We start from the raw sequence: 14685 nt of genomic DNA on the forward strand, positions 1-14685 counted from the left end.
AATATATCGCCAACCGCCATATCCGTTGCCGCGCTGCGAGCTACAGCGGCCTGTAGAAGAAGCGGTTCATGCACACACTCGCACCTACACCTACACACATGCCAGGGGTCCCAGCACAGCAAAGTCGAAACACGCAGCAGCAGCAGTAGCAGCAGTAGCGGCCTTCCCGCGCCCCAAAAAATAATACCCTCGACCACCACCTCTAATCCTCCTCCTCCTCCTCCTCTACAGACTGAGCAACTACAGATACAAAACCAGCTAACCACACATACATACATACAAACATACAGACATACATACATACATACATACATACATACAGACATAATTCACTCAATGATGAGCTCATCACACGAAGTTTCCGGGAGGGAGGCCAGTTCTAAGCAAATATCAATTTAAGAAAAACAAAACGACACTCTGTGTTCTTCTCTTGCGCACCGCACCGCACACAACACGACATCATCATCATCACCACATATACACACAACTCCTACACCCGCCTCCACTCCCCAGTCGCAACCAGGAGAGAAGCACCCGGCCCGGGCGATACAGTACCGGATAACAAACAAGCCTGCACAACAGCACGCAACGCAACAGCAGAAAGGGAAGCTGTGGATGTGGTGGATGCGACGGGAAATGAACCCACTCTTAGCTCTAGATGCACCTTTTCCGCGCCATCGCAGCCACCACCACCGTCGACTGCACACGGCTCCTCCCTTAAGCCCCTCCCGTACTCCGCTGTACACCCAGATTCATAAAACACACATCCGTCGTACACACTGCAGGTAGTCCACGGCTGTAGGAGGTATCGAGGAAGGAAAAGCCTAAAACCCACCATCGGCCACCAGCCAGCCGCAATTCAACGGCCCAATATCACCTGCCCAAGGCCCCCCGACAAAAAAGGAACGGGGGAAATGGCGGAGAGAAACCGTATCGCGATATCCATCTCGCTCTCGCTCTCGCACTCTCGACTGTCTTATCTCTTCCGCCGCAAAAGAGCTTTTCAAAAGCTCGACATGAACCCTTATCGCGCATGTCGCGCCTAGACGGACTCCGGATGCCGTACCGTACGGCGCAATCCCACGCAGACATGATTCGACACACAAATGACCGTACGAACATGCATGAATGCATACACACACAGAACGTATTCCGAGAGAACGATATACGCATGCGCTTACACATGCACACACACATACATACACACATACATACACACACATGCATGAATAGTGCTGCACGTCGCGCTATGCAGTTTGTGAAGGGCACGTCACGGTACGGCATGATACAAGTGGAAAAAGAAAACGACACACAGACACACAGACATACAAACACATACGCGAGTGATAATAATATTGTGTCCGCCAATCCCTAGATCATTCAAGTGGTGACAACGGCGCGAGGACAAAATTGCGTGTGATTACCCGGCTACCAACAGTTGGTAGGGTTGTTGCGAAAAGCTACGGGCATCAACTTGCCTACGAGGGCGACTGACACGCTGGCTCTCGCCGCCCCTTGAATGCTGCTGTTGTTGTATCAGACAGGGATATAGACAGACGAGAATATATAGAATGGATTTCCTTTTTATGGCTCTTTTAGGCTCTCTCTCTCTCTTCAGTTTCTCTCTCTTCAATCTCTCTCACACACACACCACACACCACATACACCGCACGTACATACATACATACAGGGAAAACACACGCAACAAAAAGACATACTGCCTCGTGCATGTAGAGGACATGACACGCCGTGCGAAACAAAAACACATTTATGAAGCTCACCAGCACTGAGAACCCCGGCACGCTTCCCCCCTCCAGGAGTCCGCCCCCCCGGAGGAGGAAAGCAGGGGCCCTGAAACCACCCATTCACCGCAGAAAGAGAAAATGGTGAATGAGAAAATCGCCGTTAAGCTCAACACACCAATAGACGGCGTGGCGGAGATGGAGGAGATGGAGGACCAGGTTGGGGTTTGATTGCCATCAAAACCGTCTAGCAGCACATTGAAACATCCAGTCCCCGCGCGTCGTCCTGATTGGGCCCCCCCCCCGGGGGTAGTTATGTCAAAAAGGATATTTTAATATTTTGCTTTTACTTCGTAACTGCCGTACCAACCAGTTGGTGAACAAAGCAGTCGAAGGAACCCCAATAACAACGCAGCAGCAGCAGCAGCAGCAGCAGCAGCAAAGGTGGTTTAGATTTAGCGAAATTGATTTATTGATTAATAAAGCCATCCATCCATCCACCCACCCACCCACCCCAAGCGGCAACAAAGCGACCGTAACGGCCGCAAAAGCTGGCCCCACACCTCCACCCCCTTCCCTTTATGATCCCCATCTGCGAATATATGCCCGGATCGCATCCGCCTCCTCTTCCTCCTCATCCTTGTATCAGAATGAGTGTGTGTAAGGCAGTGCAACACATCCAGAAAGAAAAAACCGGATCGATTTAAGGTTGTTGCCTCGTGGGATAAGAAGAACACCATAAGAAGCGGGAAGGAGCCATCCACCTCCGAGACCGAAAGGTGGTTGAGAAGCAGCTCTCACTGCTCCCAGCAGGAACCGAACCGGGCGATGCCTGCGCAAGAGAACCACGCTGAGAACCGCCACTTCTCATTATCACCACCACCACCGTCACCGTCACGGTGACCATCCTCCTCCTCCTCACGCACGCTCTATTGTCCGATTGTTTGAGTGTGTTTCCAATGTTTCCCGAATCTAAGTCCGCATTGCTCAATCATCCTCCTCCTCCTCCTCCTCCTTCCCGCCGTAGAGGCGTACGCCGTGCCCCAGGAGGGAGGTATCCAAACCGCTGCGGAACGCGCCCGTCTTCCAAAGTCCGTCAAAAGCCTGTTCGCCCTCTTCACTCTGTCCGTCTATCTGTCCGTAGGTCGTCATCTGCCCGCCCGCCCAGACCACCTACCCTATACCGCCACTACCGGGATTTGAACACCACCAGGACATCCCCCCCCTCCCACGGCCTCCTCCCTCCACAACACATACATACACACGGACACAAAGGACCGCCGGGCGACTGGTAATCAAGCAAAAGGTACGGCCAGGCTAAGCTAATCGAGCCATATCACGGCATGTGACTGTGATTTGGGGAACCCCTCATTATCACCATCACCATCACCATCACCACCACCCACTCCTTTCCTTGCAACAGCCATCCTGGTCGCGAAACTGAACCACACCCCTTCCGACATCCCGACAGAGCTCAGCAGCGCGACATACACTGCCCCGCGCCTGTCTGTCTGTCTGTCTGTCTGTAAGTAGTCGGGGGAATGGAAGTAGGAATAGTAAAAGGTGAAGCTTGGCTATCGAGCCGTGCGCCCTCCCCCCAAAACACACACACACACACCCCACTACCGCGACACTTCCACATCTTGTGCTCTCCCGCTGCAAAGCTGCTGCTGTTGCAGCTGCACGAAACGAGAGAAAAAAAGCAAAGAGCGGAAGCGCGTTGCCTCTGTTACCTAGGGTATTCCACGGCCAAAGTGTGAGGCACGGTGTGAGTTTGTGTTGTTGTAATTGTGCGTGATTGTCGTGTCGATGAGGAGAAAGGATGACGTGTATGAAAAGGTTTAGACGTGTGTGTTTTATTCTTCTTTGCGAGGACACGGCCCCCACCCCCCCCACCCCCAACCCCGTCCCCCCACCCCCCGAACACGACCCCAAACAACTCCGACAGGCACAACCCAACAACTACCCCCATCCTTTTTCAATCCGGAAGCCCCCAAAATACGTCACCATGCACGACAAACTACGAGAGAAAGAAATAAATATCCGCCCCTGCCCCCCAAAAAATAGGGATCCTCCCACCCCCATGATGCAAAGCACCGCAAACAAGCAGCAACTGCTGAATTTGTGTGTGTGTGTGTGTGTGTATGTGTATGTGTGTGTGACGCTCTGCGAGATGCGCAACCACGAGCTGCCGCCGGAATGCCCTACGACATCTCCACATGTACGACATCGCCATCATCACCATCATCTTAACATCACCACGGCGGAGGGTATGTGTGTGGGGGGGGGAATACGAACGAGCACCAACATGCGGACCCCCAATTCGCGATAGCCCATCAAGGACCACCCCCCCCCGCGCCCCTGAGCACTTGCCTACGCGCTCTTGCCTACGTGCACAGCAGCCGACAAATCAACCTCGGCCCGTCACGTGGCCATCACGTAATTCGTAACACGAAGTCTACGCAGCTGCCGTCTTTCCCACCAGACGCAGACCAGATGATTTTCCCCCTATCAGCTCATCAGTACGCTGCCGCAGCCGCCGCAGAAACGGTGCCAAGCAGGGCGCCGCAGGTGGCCGGCGCCACACCGCCGCCGCCGCCGGCGGCGGCTAGACCCGGGTAATACAACCGAAAACTGTTATGCAGCTGCCGAGACCGCACCGCTGCCGTCGTCGCCGCTACAGCCGCCGCTGCTCCCGCATCACAGCTTGACACAGAACTCTCAATGGTACCGCCGGCGCTGCCGCTGCCGCCGCCGCGTATTGGTGTAGCAGCCGCCGCGACCGTCGCGGCACTGCCGCTGCCGCGGCGGCCGCCCATCACCGCCGCAATGCCGGAAGCCGAAGCGGCCGCCGCCAGCCCAAACACACCTGGAAGCGCCGCCGCCGCTGCCGCCTCCGCTGCCGCCGCCGCTGCCGCCGCCGCTGCCGCCGCCGCTGCCGACTCCGTCGTCGTCATCGTCTCAGCGGCGGAAATTGTCCGTACAATTGCTCCGCCAGGCACTGCCGCCCCTGTCCGCCCGGTAATGAGACCCATTGGACCCACCATCACAGAGTCCGGCGAACCGCCGCCGCCATCGCTGCCACAGCCGCTAAAGACTGAGATGCTGCTTTGCGCGTTGGGCAAATTGGTCTTCTTTGTAACTCCAATGGTTGCAATGGGGGCCAGGGCCGGTTGCGGCAATGGCAGCTGCGGCTGCTGCGGTGGCGGCTGTGGTGGCGGCTGCTGCACACCAAGCACTCGTAGCAGCTGCTGACAGCCGTCGGCCGCGTCTTCGTCCCGGGTGGTGGCTAGCAGGTGGTTGAGCAGCGGAACGGCTCCCCAGCTCCTGAGGCTGCGAGCCACAGAGCTCCGAAACGAGCCCAGCCGTACAAGCATGTACAGCACTCCTGTTGGCATCCGGGCGGGACGGATTCTTCAGAGGGAATGCGAATGAGAACGATCTGAGGCCGACTAAAACAAATAGCAGCAGAACGATGAACGCCCGTTTGCCGCTTTTTTCCCTCTCCCGCTTAAAAGAGGTGTTGGCAAGGGCTTAAACTGTACTGGTGTAGTGCTGCAGCTGCAGCTGCTACTGCTGCTGCTGATAATGATCAGGATGGAGCAGGACGTATGCTTCGTCGGAACGTGACACACACACACACACACACATATACACGGTCTTAGTGTTTAAACTCTAAGTTCTTACGGTGATGACTCAGCGCCCCTTGTAGACCCCTCATCGAAACCCTTTCCCCCCTCCCAACCAGCTCATGGCCCGAGGGTCAGACCACCCACCGATGGTCACGAGGCTGCAGTGATTGGTTTGCAGCACTCGCAGCATCGCCAGCAGCGCCGTGTCCTGACACAGCTTGACGCGGGATACCCCGCCCTCCGCCAACACGCTTAGGACGCAGCTCGCGGACCGACTGATGCCGCAGCGCTTGTGGCTCATCAGATGCAACAAAGGCGGAATGCAGCCTGCATAAGATGTTCATTTAGATAAATTAATTATCAGAGGATATATAACAGTGGCGCAAACAGAAAAAGAACTTAAGAATGAGAAATTGAGGAAATGGACATAAGGTGATGGCCAGCTATTCGCAATATTTTTATTTTACTTAATATTTACTTTGGGCGTTCGATAACAACCTAACGAAAAACTCATGGTCACCTCACCCAGCGTAACGAGATATATCATATATAGATTCTAAAAGTTGAACAAAGTGCCGATAACTGAACGGCAGCTGAACATCCCCAACGCCGTTGATACACAAATCAACGCTGCTTTGCTGAAAATGTTCCTTTAACAGATTCTTCTAATTGGATGCACGGACGGAAGGTTATTATGGAGGTGATGGTGGGTCCAACATCAAGCTCACAAGATATCCCATATTGCCCCCTCTTACCTGATGCGTCCAGCAGCCAGTGGAACGCGGAGTGCTCCGACAGGTTCACCAACACGGCCAGAGCGCTCTCCACCACCTCCAAATCGGAGCAATGCGTCAGCAGCGGCGCTAGCTGGAACACAGGGTTGCGCCAGGAGCCACAACACCCCCCGCCGCTGCTGCTGCTGCCGCCGCCGCCCCCGGAAAGACCAGCAGCGCCGCCAGCTGGGGAGGAGCTTACACCGCCGGCGCCGCCGCCGGCGCCAGCGCCAGCAGCGGCTGCGGCTGCTACGGCCACCCCAGAGGCGGCATTCAGCAATTTGAGCACCTTCAATAGAATCGCCGTATCCGCCGCGGGGTGTAGGAGACCGGAAGCCACGGTAAGGAGTCCGGGTTCTAGAAGCTGGAGGCAGCCGGGGTGCGTCCCCTGGAGGTTTGCGTGAGGGATGTGGTCAGGGCGGACGGTGGTGGTGAGCCGGGAAGCGGTTACGATAGCGGCAGCAGAGGCTGCATCGCCGCCGCCGCCGGGCTGCATCGATGGCCGGTGCTGCTGCGTGCCGCTGCAGGTGCTGTGATGCTGACTGCCGGACTGCATCACTGCGAGAGCGCTGCGCGAGGACGGAGGCGCCGCGGCGCTGTAGCTGTGGGTGTTGTGATTATTGCTGAGGATTGCAAAGCAGAGGATGCGACACGCGTGCAGGGCCTCCACGACGATGGTGCTGCCATGACGGCTATTGAGCATGGACAGCAGAACGCCCTTCTTCTTGTGCTGCCAGAGCGCCATCTGTGATAACGATTGGAAATGACGAGCAGTCGGGAAATAAGGTGAATAGGAGTTTATACTATGATTTTTTGTGTTAGCGTCTGGGACCCATGTTTCCTAGCGGAGAATTCCTCTCCAAGGAGAGGAGAGTACAAGAGACGAAGTTTTTCCTGATCAATTTGTTATTTGCTGTATCCGACACTTTATTTCTAGCATCATGACTTAATATTTATTATTTACTGTATAAGCAAAATAATAAAGTCCAGAGACTAGAATTCACATCTGAATCGTCGACTGATGTTATGGTCAAGAAGGTCAGGGTTAATATAATTGGTAGCGTTACCTTGTCCTTGGGATCGTGTTTGCATAGACAACATAGTGTCTCCAGTCCGCTAAGCAGAACTTGCTGGTCCGTGGCCCGGTGCAAGACATCCAGCAGCACGTCCAGCCCACCCAGCTCGTGGCAGGCCCGCCGGTTTGTGCGGTCCAGCAGGAGAAAGCTAAGTGTGTCCAAGCAGCGCACCATACTGTTCGCATGGTTCTCAGCTGCTAAAAGGCTAAGTAGCGGTCCCAGGGCCCCGCTGTTCCTGCGGTAAAAGGGAATAGCCATCGCAACGACGATTGAGATGAGAATATGAAGGGCCGTCACGACCAGCCCGCACAAACCATCGTTTCGGCTTTGGACTTATATGGCATGAGAGCTTACCTGCATGCTGCATCTTTCATGTCCACCCGAGGTGCGGAATTGTACTTGGTCGTCGCTTCCAACAGCACTTGCTTACATAGGGTGATTCGACGGGAATTCTGCTGCAACATACAAATATCAGGTGGAAAAAGGTATCAGGATTTCATTACCAAGAGGCTAAGGTGCTTCATAAACACCAACGCGCACGACGTGGCACAACTGCAGGACCGGATATTTCGCTTGTTTTTTGTATTACCTGTTGTTCCTCAGCATCCTCAAATGTCATGCTAGATGACTCGGTGGCGGCATCACCGCTACAAGTTGAGCGTGCGCGGGTAGGGACGAAAAAAGCACCCGAAGCCTCGCGCTGAAGACCGGCCACTGGGCCAGACAGTAGTTGCTCCATGGCTGGTACCTATGCGAACTGCTTCTCTTTCGGGATTAAAATATTTCGGCTACAAGCCAGGTCTCTGTAAGAAGTTAGAGGTCCACATAGCAGGCCCTGCAGACACAAGGCAAAAGCAGCAGTGACTGCGGGCCGCTAAAATGACGATGGGAGCCTTGGCATAGCAGAATTGTATCAGTCTCCACCCCAAGTGAACTGAGTGCGACGGTGCCGCCTACACTCGTCTTTCCCACACAGTCGAATCCCCGACTATAGCAGATCTTACCAGCGCTTAAGCCCCTTGCTATTCAATATAAGCCTTGAGACGCAAAAAAATTACAGTTTGCGGTCTGCAAACTCTCTCGAGTACCAAAGCGTAAAATTGTAAAGAGTATCGAGCGCCTAATCAAGGAAATCAACAATGCCAACAGGGTGCGCGTTAATGCGATGGCGCACTTTAACCAGAGTGAAGCAGGAGACTACGTATCCCAGTTGGCAGAGTCCAAGTGGCAACCCTTTCACTCGTACAACACGGCAGCGCTTTTTCGCTTTAGCGGGATATCTCGCTCCTTTTTTGCTTCAGTGACATCTCTACAAACTAGTATGGTATTGCAAATAAGCCTTCCTCGACTTGGAGTCAAATGGAATCAAGGTAGCTCCCCCGGCGAGTGGCTGAGCTGGCATCTACCACTGCTATTCCACGCCATGGAATTGGCGTCAGACACAAAAAGCGTACAACCAATGCTATTGGATATCATTTAGCGCCAATATATGGAAAGTGCTTCCTGGCATCGATGTTTGCTAGTTGCAAGCTTGTATCGCTACCGAAAGCCTGACGTCAGCTCCTCGCACGCAACCGCCCGCATGGACAGCATTTTTCAGGCCTATTTGAAATTATAATAACTGTTCTGCTGCCTTCGCTGGCTTTTACCACAGAAAAGCACTCATGGCCTGGTGCATCCGCGGACCGCGCGACAAGAGCGGGCTAACTATGAGCCTGTACCACATAACAAAGCACAAATTCATTGGCCAATCGCTTCCATTCTGATCACAAGGGATTCGACGGCCACACAGTTGGTGGGGTTGACCATGTCCGAAGCCTTCAAGAGCCAGTGCGAGCCACGTTTTCGTGAAAACATTCTATAATACTGGAGACCAATACTGGAGACCAACAGCAGCAAAACCACGGCCAGAGCAGCTTTTCGACAGCTTCAAAAGACCCATCACAACGACAAAAGAAACACCGGGACCGCGAGCCAAGCACCACCGATCGATCGCAAAATGTTTACTCACCGTGAGCTCCTGCTTGATTTCAATATTAGCATTAATTTGTGCGCCATTTCGCTAGCAACCAAACCGTCGTCATCCATGCCTGAAACAGTAGGCGGTTTCCCTTCTCCTGACATTTCAGCCGTGTAGGCAAAACGAACCAGGAACAAAGCCAGACCGACAACCCGTCATTACCCTTATGGTTGGTTAATTATGTTGTCGTGTTTAGCTACTGCGACCTACTACCCTGTATGAGCTACTACTACTACTACTACTACTACTACTACTACTACTACTACTACTACTACTACTACTACTACTACTACTACTCCCGTCATACAACGTTGTACCTGATGAGCCCTCCTGGGTTTTTTAAGCTAGGAGCTCACCACTAGTTGATTGAGTGCGTCTGTCAGCATAGATAGGGCTCAACCATCCATTAGGACAATGCATTTGCATGGGCCGACTGCCTGCGTGTCGTTTCAAAAGTTGCAAAGTAGGACGGTGAAGATAGCTTGCGGGGTACGCGCGCGGGCGATCAGGCCAACGACACAACCGACCAAATCGGAAAGCGACGACCACACGCGCGATATTGATAGCAGTCTCCAAAAAGGTGCCTTCCCCAAGCAGCTGCAGCAGCTGCTGCAGCAGCATTTGGTGGCTCCCTGTGATGAAGAATCGTTTTGGAATAGCGCATTCTGCACTGTCCGTTGTGCCAAGTAAAGTCTGCTCTCAGGCTGATGATGTCCCCGTTCACTTCTTGTAGATGGGGTTTTTCTGGGGAAACCAATCCACTCCATCCCTCCATGCCGTTGCACGTGCGCTTTGGCGAGATGGTTGAAACGTTTTGGCCAGCTCTATCCCAAGGAATAGATCTGTGTGGCCACACACAGTTAAATCGACATTCTTTTTTCCCAGGTAGCGTAGGTAGGTGGGTAGGGCCGAAACATCCCCTCAATTATTCCACCGAGAATTCTTTAAAAGAAATCCTTTTCCGTAAAAAAATTATCTATGTTCAAGTGTTTAGGAAAGGCACTGTACTGTACGAGGGGCGGAGCCGACGAGAGGTGAGCCGGGGAGGAGGGATGGCAAGTACGGTTGGATTGAGTTGGTAGGGTGGTCGCCAGGATTGGGATAGATCAACCGGGGATTGAGATAGACTGACGGGGGGATTGAGATTGACTGTGGAGGGATTGAGATTGAGACCGAGGTGGATTGAGATCGGGTTACCGTTGGATTGAGAGTGTAGTACCGTTGGATTGAGATAGACGCTACCGTTGGATTGAGATTGCCTTGGGCCTGGATTGGGATTGATACCCCGGAGGATAGGGATAGAAAGGCTGTAAGGCTGTACATATGCTTGTGTTACCCGCTGCACTCCTTTACCACGTCGGTGGTGCCGTTATCTAACCAAAAACGGTATCCGTGACATCTGTGACGCAACCTTTCCTCGACTGTTACACGTCGCACAGCTTTCGCAACGTTCGCTTAACATGCTTGGCACCAAGCGCTCTGTCCCACCGTATGCATGCTCGCGTATGCATGCTCGGAAACCATGCAGAAGAAGAACAACAGCCTGCCGTCCGCTTGACATCCCGTCATATGTACATAACACTAACTTGCACACCCAGAAAATGTCCAATGGGACTGCTTCCACAGGCTGCCGCAAATAATCATAACAAAACACCTATCTTCCTGTACATGCTCCTGTACACGCACGCTCTGAAACTAGCCCATGAGTGTCGTACACACCACACCGCTGTACCGACACAAGTGCGCTCTTCTATTGGGTAAACCCAAACGACTGGTGGCGCGTAATGTACAGATTCCCGCTCGGAATTAAAACCCGCATTTCAGCGGGGCGAGTTCTGGTGTGCCCACGCGTTGGCACCAGCAATCGAACCTATGTCACCAAAAATCCGGACAAACTTGTCCACATTGGTACCCAAATACACTACCACACTTCCGTGTGGATTTTGTACACGGCTGCCCCATTTCAACTCCGACTCCTCTCCCACGGATGTGTGCTGTGGCTGCACAAATGCAAGCCGCTCCCACAGGAAGCAAACTGGCCATTCCAACACTGCCCTAAACCACTTGTACCCGACAGCGGCCTTCAGCAGGACCACCGCCTGTTTGACAGCCCCTTGTCGATACTCTTTCACACACCGTTCGAAGAACAAGTTCTGCATGCTTAGCACACCCCTCGAACCGAAAGGAGGGTTGACGAAAACGTTCCCCTCCCACCTACATGCCTCACTGAGGCCATCCAAAGCCACATCAAAAAAGCGCCCGGCCTTAACTCTAGTGTTTGCCGCCTCCGAGCTGCACGGGTCCAGGTCAATTCCCCCCGGCCCAAACATCTCTGCGACTTTATCTAGGATGCACTGTGGAGTGTACCACTCTACCGATGCACTCTGCAAAAAGATAGGCCGGCTACCCGCCGGGACTGCATCTTCATCGTGGCCGTTAGCCCTTGACACAGCGGTAACAGGCGCGACAACATCGGCCATGCCACTCTCGTCCTCACTATCACTCTGTGCGACAGTGCTGGCTGTTCCCACCTCCTGGATGCACGACACCACGAGCTCAGCAGTCATGCGCCGTCCCTCCTCGTTATGATACCTTAAGACACGTTCCCAGGCCAGCCTTGCCACGCCTGGTTCGCATCGTGTCAATGGCCGGACCAGCCGTTCATACTGTGGCACAGGCATGGATCGGCCTATAGCCACCTGCAGTCGACGCGAACCTGGCATCGGCCACATCGGCCGGGACGTCAGGCCCCCGTGCTCGCTTCTTGTCTCGTCCTTTGCCACTACCACCACTTGATGTACCAGCGGCGGCAGGCCCCACCTCCGCCAGTTCCATCGACCGTGCTCGCCTCTTGCCCAGCATTTTATCACTACCGCCAACAGCCACGCCAGCCCCCGCCCCCGCACTCGCATCGGCCTCCGCTGAGTACCAACCACTCGCCGCACTTGACAGCTTGCGGGGAAAAGGGTTGGGTGGTGGCACGGGTGGCAGTACGCCTAGGTTACAGGCCTCGCACCAGATGAGCCCCGGTACCGCCTGGTCGCTGGACCCGCCTGCCTCTGCTGCATACACGATGGATCCATCCTTGTTGGCATTGACGGAGATGACACTGAATACACGCTGGTCCAGCGGCGGTGGCTCGTCAGCATTGACAGGGTACTTGTGCACCAGCGCCAAGTTCACGCAATTCTCCCCGCCGTTCATCGTTTGGTCAAGGCCCTCCTGAGGGTCGAGGAAAAGAAACTCACTACAGTCAGAAGATACAGCGAAAGGCAGCAAGCATGACCAAGTAACTGTGTGCCGAACAAGGAATCTCTTGCCCCCCAAAAGCATGCGCTCCGTTGTGGAAGTACTGCTGAGCTCACACGTTGCTGCAGATGGGTGGCCCTATCGTGGTCAAATTCGTGGCCGCCAACTTCAACGGCCCACATCTTCGAACCATCCAGAGGAGTCGCGCCAGTCAGGCGTACTTCCGGGTTGGGCCTGCACATGACGATGCCAACATCAAAGGAGTGGGTTTGGGTCTGCGCGCAAAGGGAGAAACCGCGAGGCAATCGATGCCATCCGACAGTCTAGCTATCATCTAGGTCCCGGGTGCTCAGCCGGGGTAGCGCTCGTGCATCTGGATGAGTGGGTGGTGGGATGGGAGTGCTCCCTTTCCCTAGCGACTGGGTGTTTCAGCCTCATGTTTCTGATACACCTGCTGTGGCCGCCACAGGTACTCGGCGTGTTGACGGAGTTTAACCAGCACGCACTGCCCCTGGTGATCAGTGAAGACGCGAGTGCACTTTCACCGCGGCTTGACTGCCTCGTTCGATGCAACGTCGCCGTTTGTACGTGAGAGTGGCGGGGCGCTGACGGCATGCATGGCAGGCTACATGGGTTGGGGCAACAACGCGCCCCCTCGCAGCATGATCTAGGCGTTGTGCATTCGGAGATTGTGCGTGTGTGCCGTTGTTCAATGCGGCCCTTTAGTGTCGTACGATGCTTGTAGAATGAACCGCCTGCCTACCTGTACACTTTTGTCGCCGTTTGTGCCGTAACGTGAATAAGGAGGGGCGTCGGGGACTGTGCGCTGACGGCATGCGCGACTAGCTTCGCGGGTTGGGGCAACAACGCGGGCCCCCCCCCCCCCCGCAGCATGATTGTTGTGCATTCGTAGGGTGTGTGTGTGCGCGCCGTTGTTCGGAACGGTACGGGGCCAGATAAGTCGATGCGGCCCTTTAGTGTCGTACGATGCTTGTAGAATGAACCGCCTGCCAACCTGCCTGTGTTAAAATGGATACCCTGCTTGCAAAATGCTCGACTTTGCCCAGTCTATGAGATAATAATATGCGCTAAACGACTTGGAGGCAACCTTCAGCTGGTCAGCTTGACGTGGGAGGGTTTGGGATAGAAACCTCAAAGGGATTGAGATTGACCACGAGGGGATTGAGATTGCCCTATGAGGGGATTGAGATTGCCTCACGGGGGGATTGAGATAGACCAACAGGGGATTGAGATTGACACAACAGGGGATTGAGATTGACACAACAGGGGATTGAGATTGACACAACAGGGGATTGAGATTGACACAACAGGGGATTGAGATTGAGACCCCTTGGATTGAGTTTACACTTTCGGATTGAGACCAAGGGGTGGTTAGGATTGAGGCCAGTTGCCTACCCTCCTGCCGGGGCGAATGGTGCGCTTCAAATCGGATTGTCCCACAAATCAGGTCAGTTCTTGGTTTTGCGCCATCCAGCATATTTTCCCTCCCCCGCTTCTCCCACGAAGTTGGATACTAGCGCCGCTGGGGAAACTAAGGCGTGAGGTGCTGTCCAGATTTTATTCCAAGGAGGCCATACAATCTTAAATTCCCTAAACCTTCTAAAATTTCTCTTAAATTTTCTAGTTACATATGCTTCCTAAATTTCAAAACATTTCCTAAGTTTCCCTATATATATATTTCCGATTTCCGATTTCGAGATGGATCATCAAAGCACATTAATGCCCTTCAAGATGGGATAAGCCCCTGTACTAAAGCCACAGTACCGACGCCTCCAGTGTTGCCGTACGATTGTATGTGCAAGACGGGGCAATATTTAAAATAGGCTCTCCCGAAACAGGTGACAGCAGATTGTGTAACAATGATAGCAGGGGCCGACGCACATACCAAAATTCGTTTTCTATCCAGTAACGAACAGTCGTTGGACGAGCAATGACCTAGGAAGGCTAGACACTAGAGTCGAATATTCTTGGACTCGCGAGGCCATGAATGTACAGCACGCAATATCGCGACGGCGGCAACACGACCTTTCTGCGTTCGCTGCCCTCCGTGCCGCCGCAAGAAACCCCCCGACACAATCCCCCCGACCCCCACCATCGTCATGATAACCCCCCTTAGCCGTTATCGCCACCACCACCACATCACCACCACCATAAATTTACCATTACCAATAC

General features: G+C 53.9%; 3 protein-coding genes across 3 annotated transcripts in view; 1 reads left to right on the forward strand and 2 right to left on the reverse strand.

The window, feature by feature from the left end:
• The window catches only part of VOLCADRAFT_106472 (uncharacterized protein), a gene marked incomplete at its 3' end in the record, with an annotated part of 4409 nt that extends 1223 nt beyond the window's left edge, over positions 1 to 3186 (forward strand). The window contains exons 2-5 of the mRNA XM_002954571.1: positions 514 to 620; positions 1818 to 1961; positions 2887 to 3048; positions 3166 to 3186. Of these exons, the coding sequence (XP_002954617.1) occupies positions 514 to 620; positions 1818 to 1961; positions 2887 to 3048; positions 3166 to 3186 (434 nt within the window). The remainder of the gene's footprint in view (positions 1 to 513; positions 621 to 1817; positions 1962 to 2886; positions 3049 to 3165) is intronic.
• A 1075-nt stretch (positions 3187 to 4261) lies between these two features.
• VOLCADRAFT_95493 (uncharacterized protein) lies at positions 4262 to 7687 on the reverse strand (the record flags this gene model as incomplete). Its single annotated transcript, XM_002954636.1, has 5 exons — positions 4262 to 5130; positions 5519 to 5701; positions 6130 to 6892; positions 7215 to 7458; positions 7578 to 7687. 5 exons carry the CDS (start codon positions 7685 to 7687, stop codon positions 4262 to 4264), a joined length of 2169 nt encoding a protein of 722 aa, XP_002954682.1.
• Positions 7688 to 10653: 2966 nt separating this feature from the next.
• Positions 10654 to 13386, reverse strand: VOLCADRAFT_106473 (uncharacterized protein; the record flags this gene model as incomplete). The annotated part of the gene is made up of 4 exons (XM_002954637.1): positions 10654 to 12195; positions 12260 to 12465; positions 12609 to 12726; positions 13256 to 13386. 4 exons carry the CDS (start codon positions 13384 to 13386, stop codon positions 11064 to 11066), a joined length of 1587 nt encoding a protein of 528 aa, XP_002954683.1. The 3' UTR covers positions 10654 to 11063.
• Positions 13387 to 14685: the final 1299 nt, after the last annotated feature.

This window comes from Volvox carteri (assembly GCF_000143455.1).
Source record: "Volvox carteri f. nagariensis unplaced genomic scaffold VOLCAscaffold_44, whole genome shotgun sequence".
In the NCBI taxonomy this organism is placed as follows: Eukaryota; Viridiplantae; Chlorophyta; class Chlorophyceae; order Chlamydomonadales; family Volvocaceae; genus Volvox; species Volvox carteri.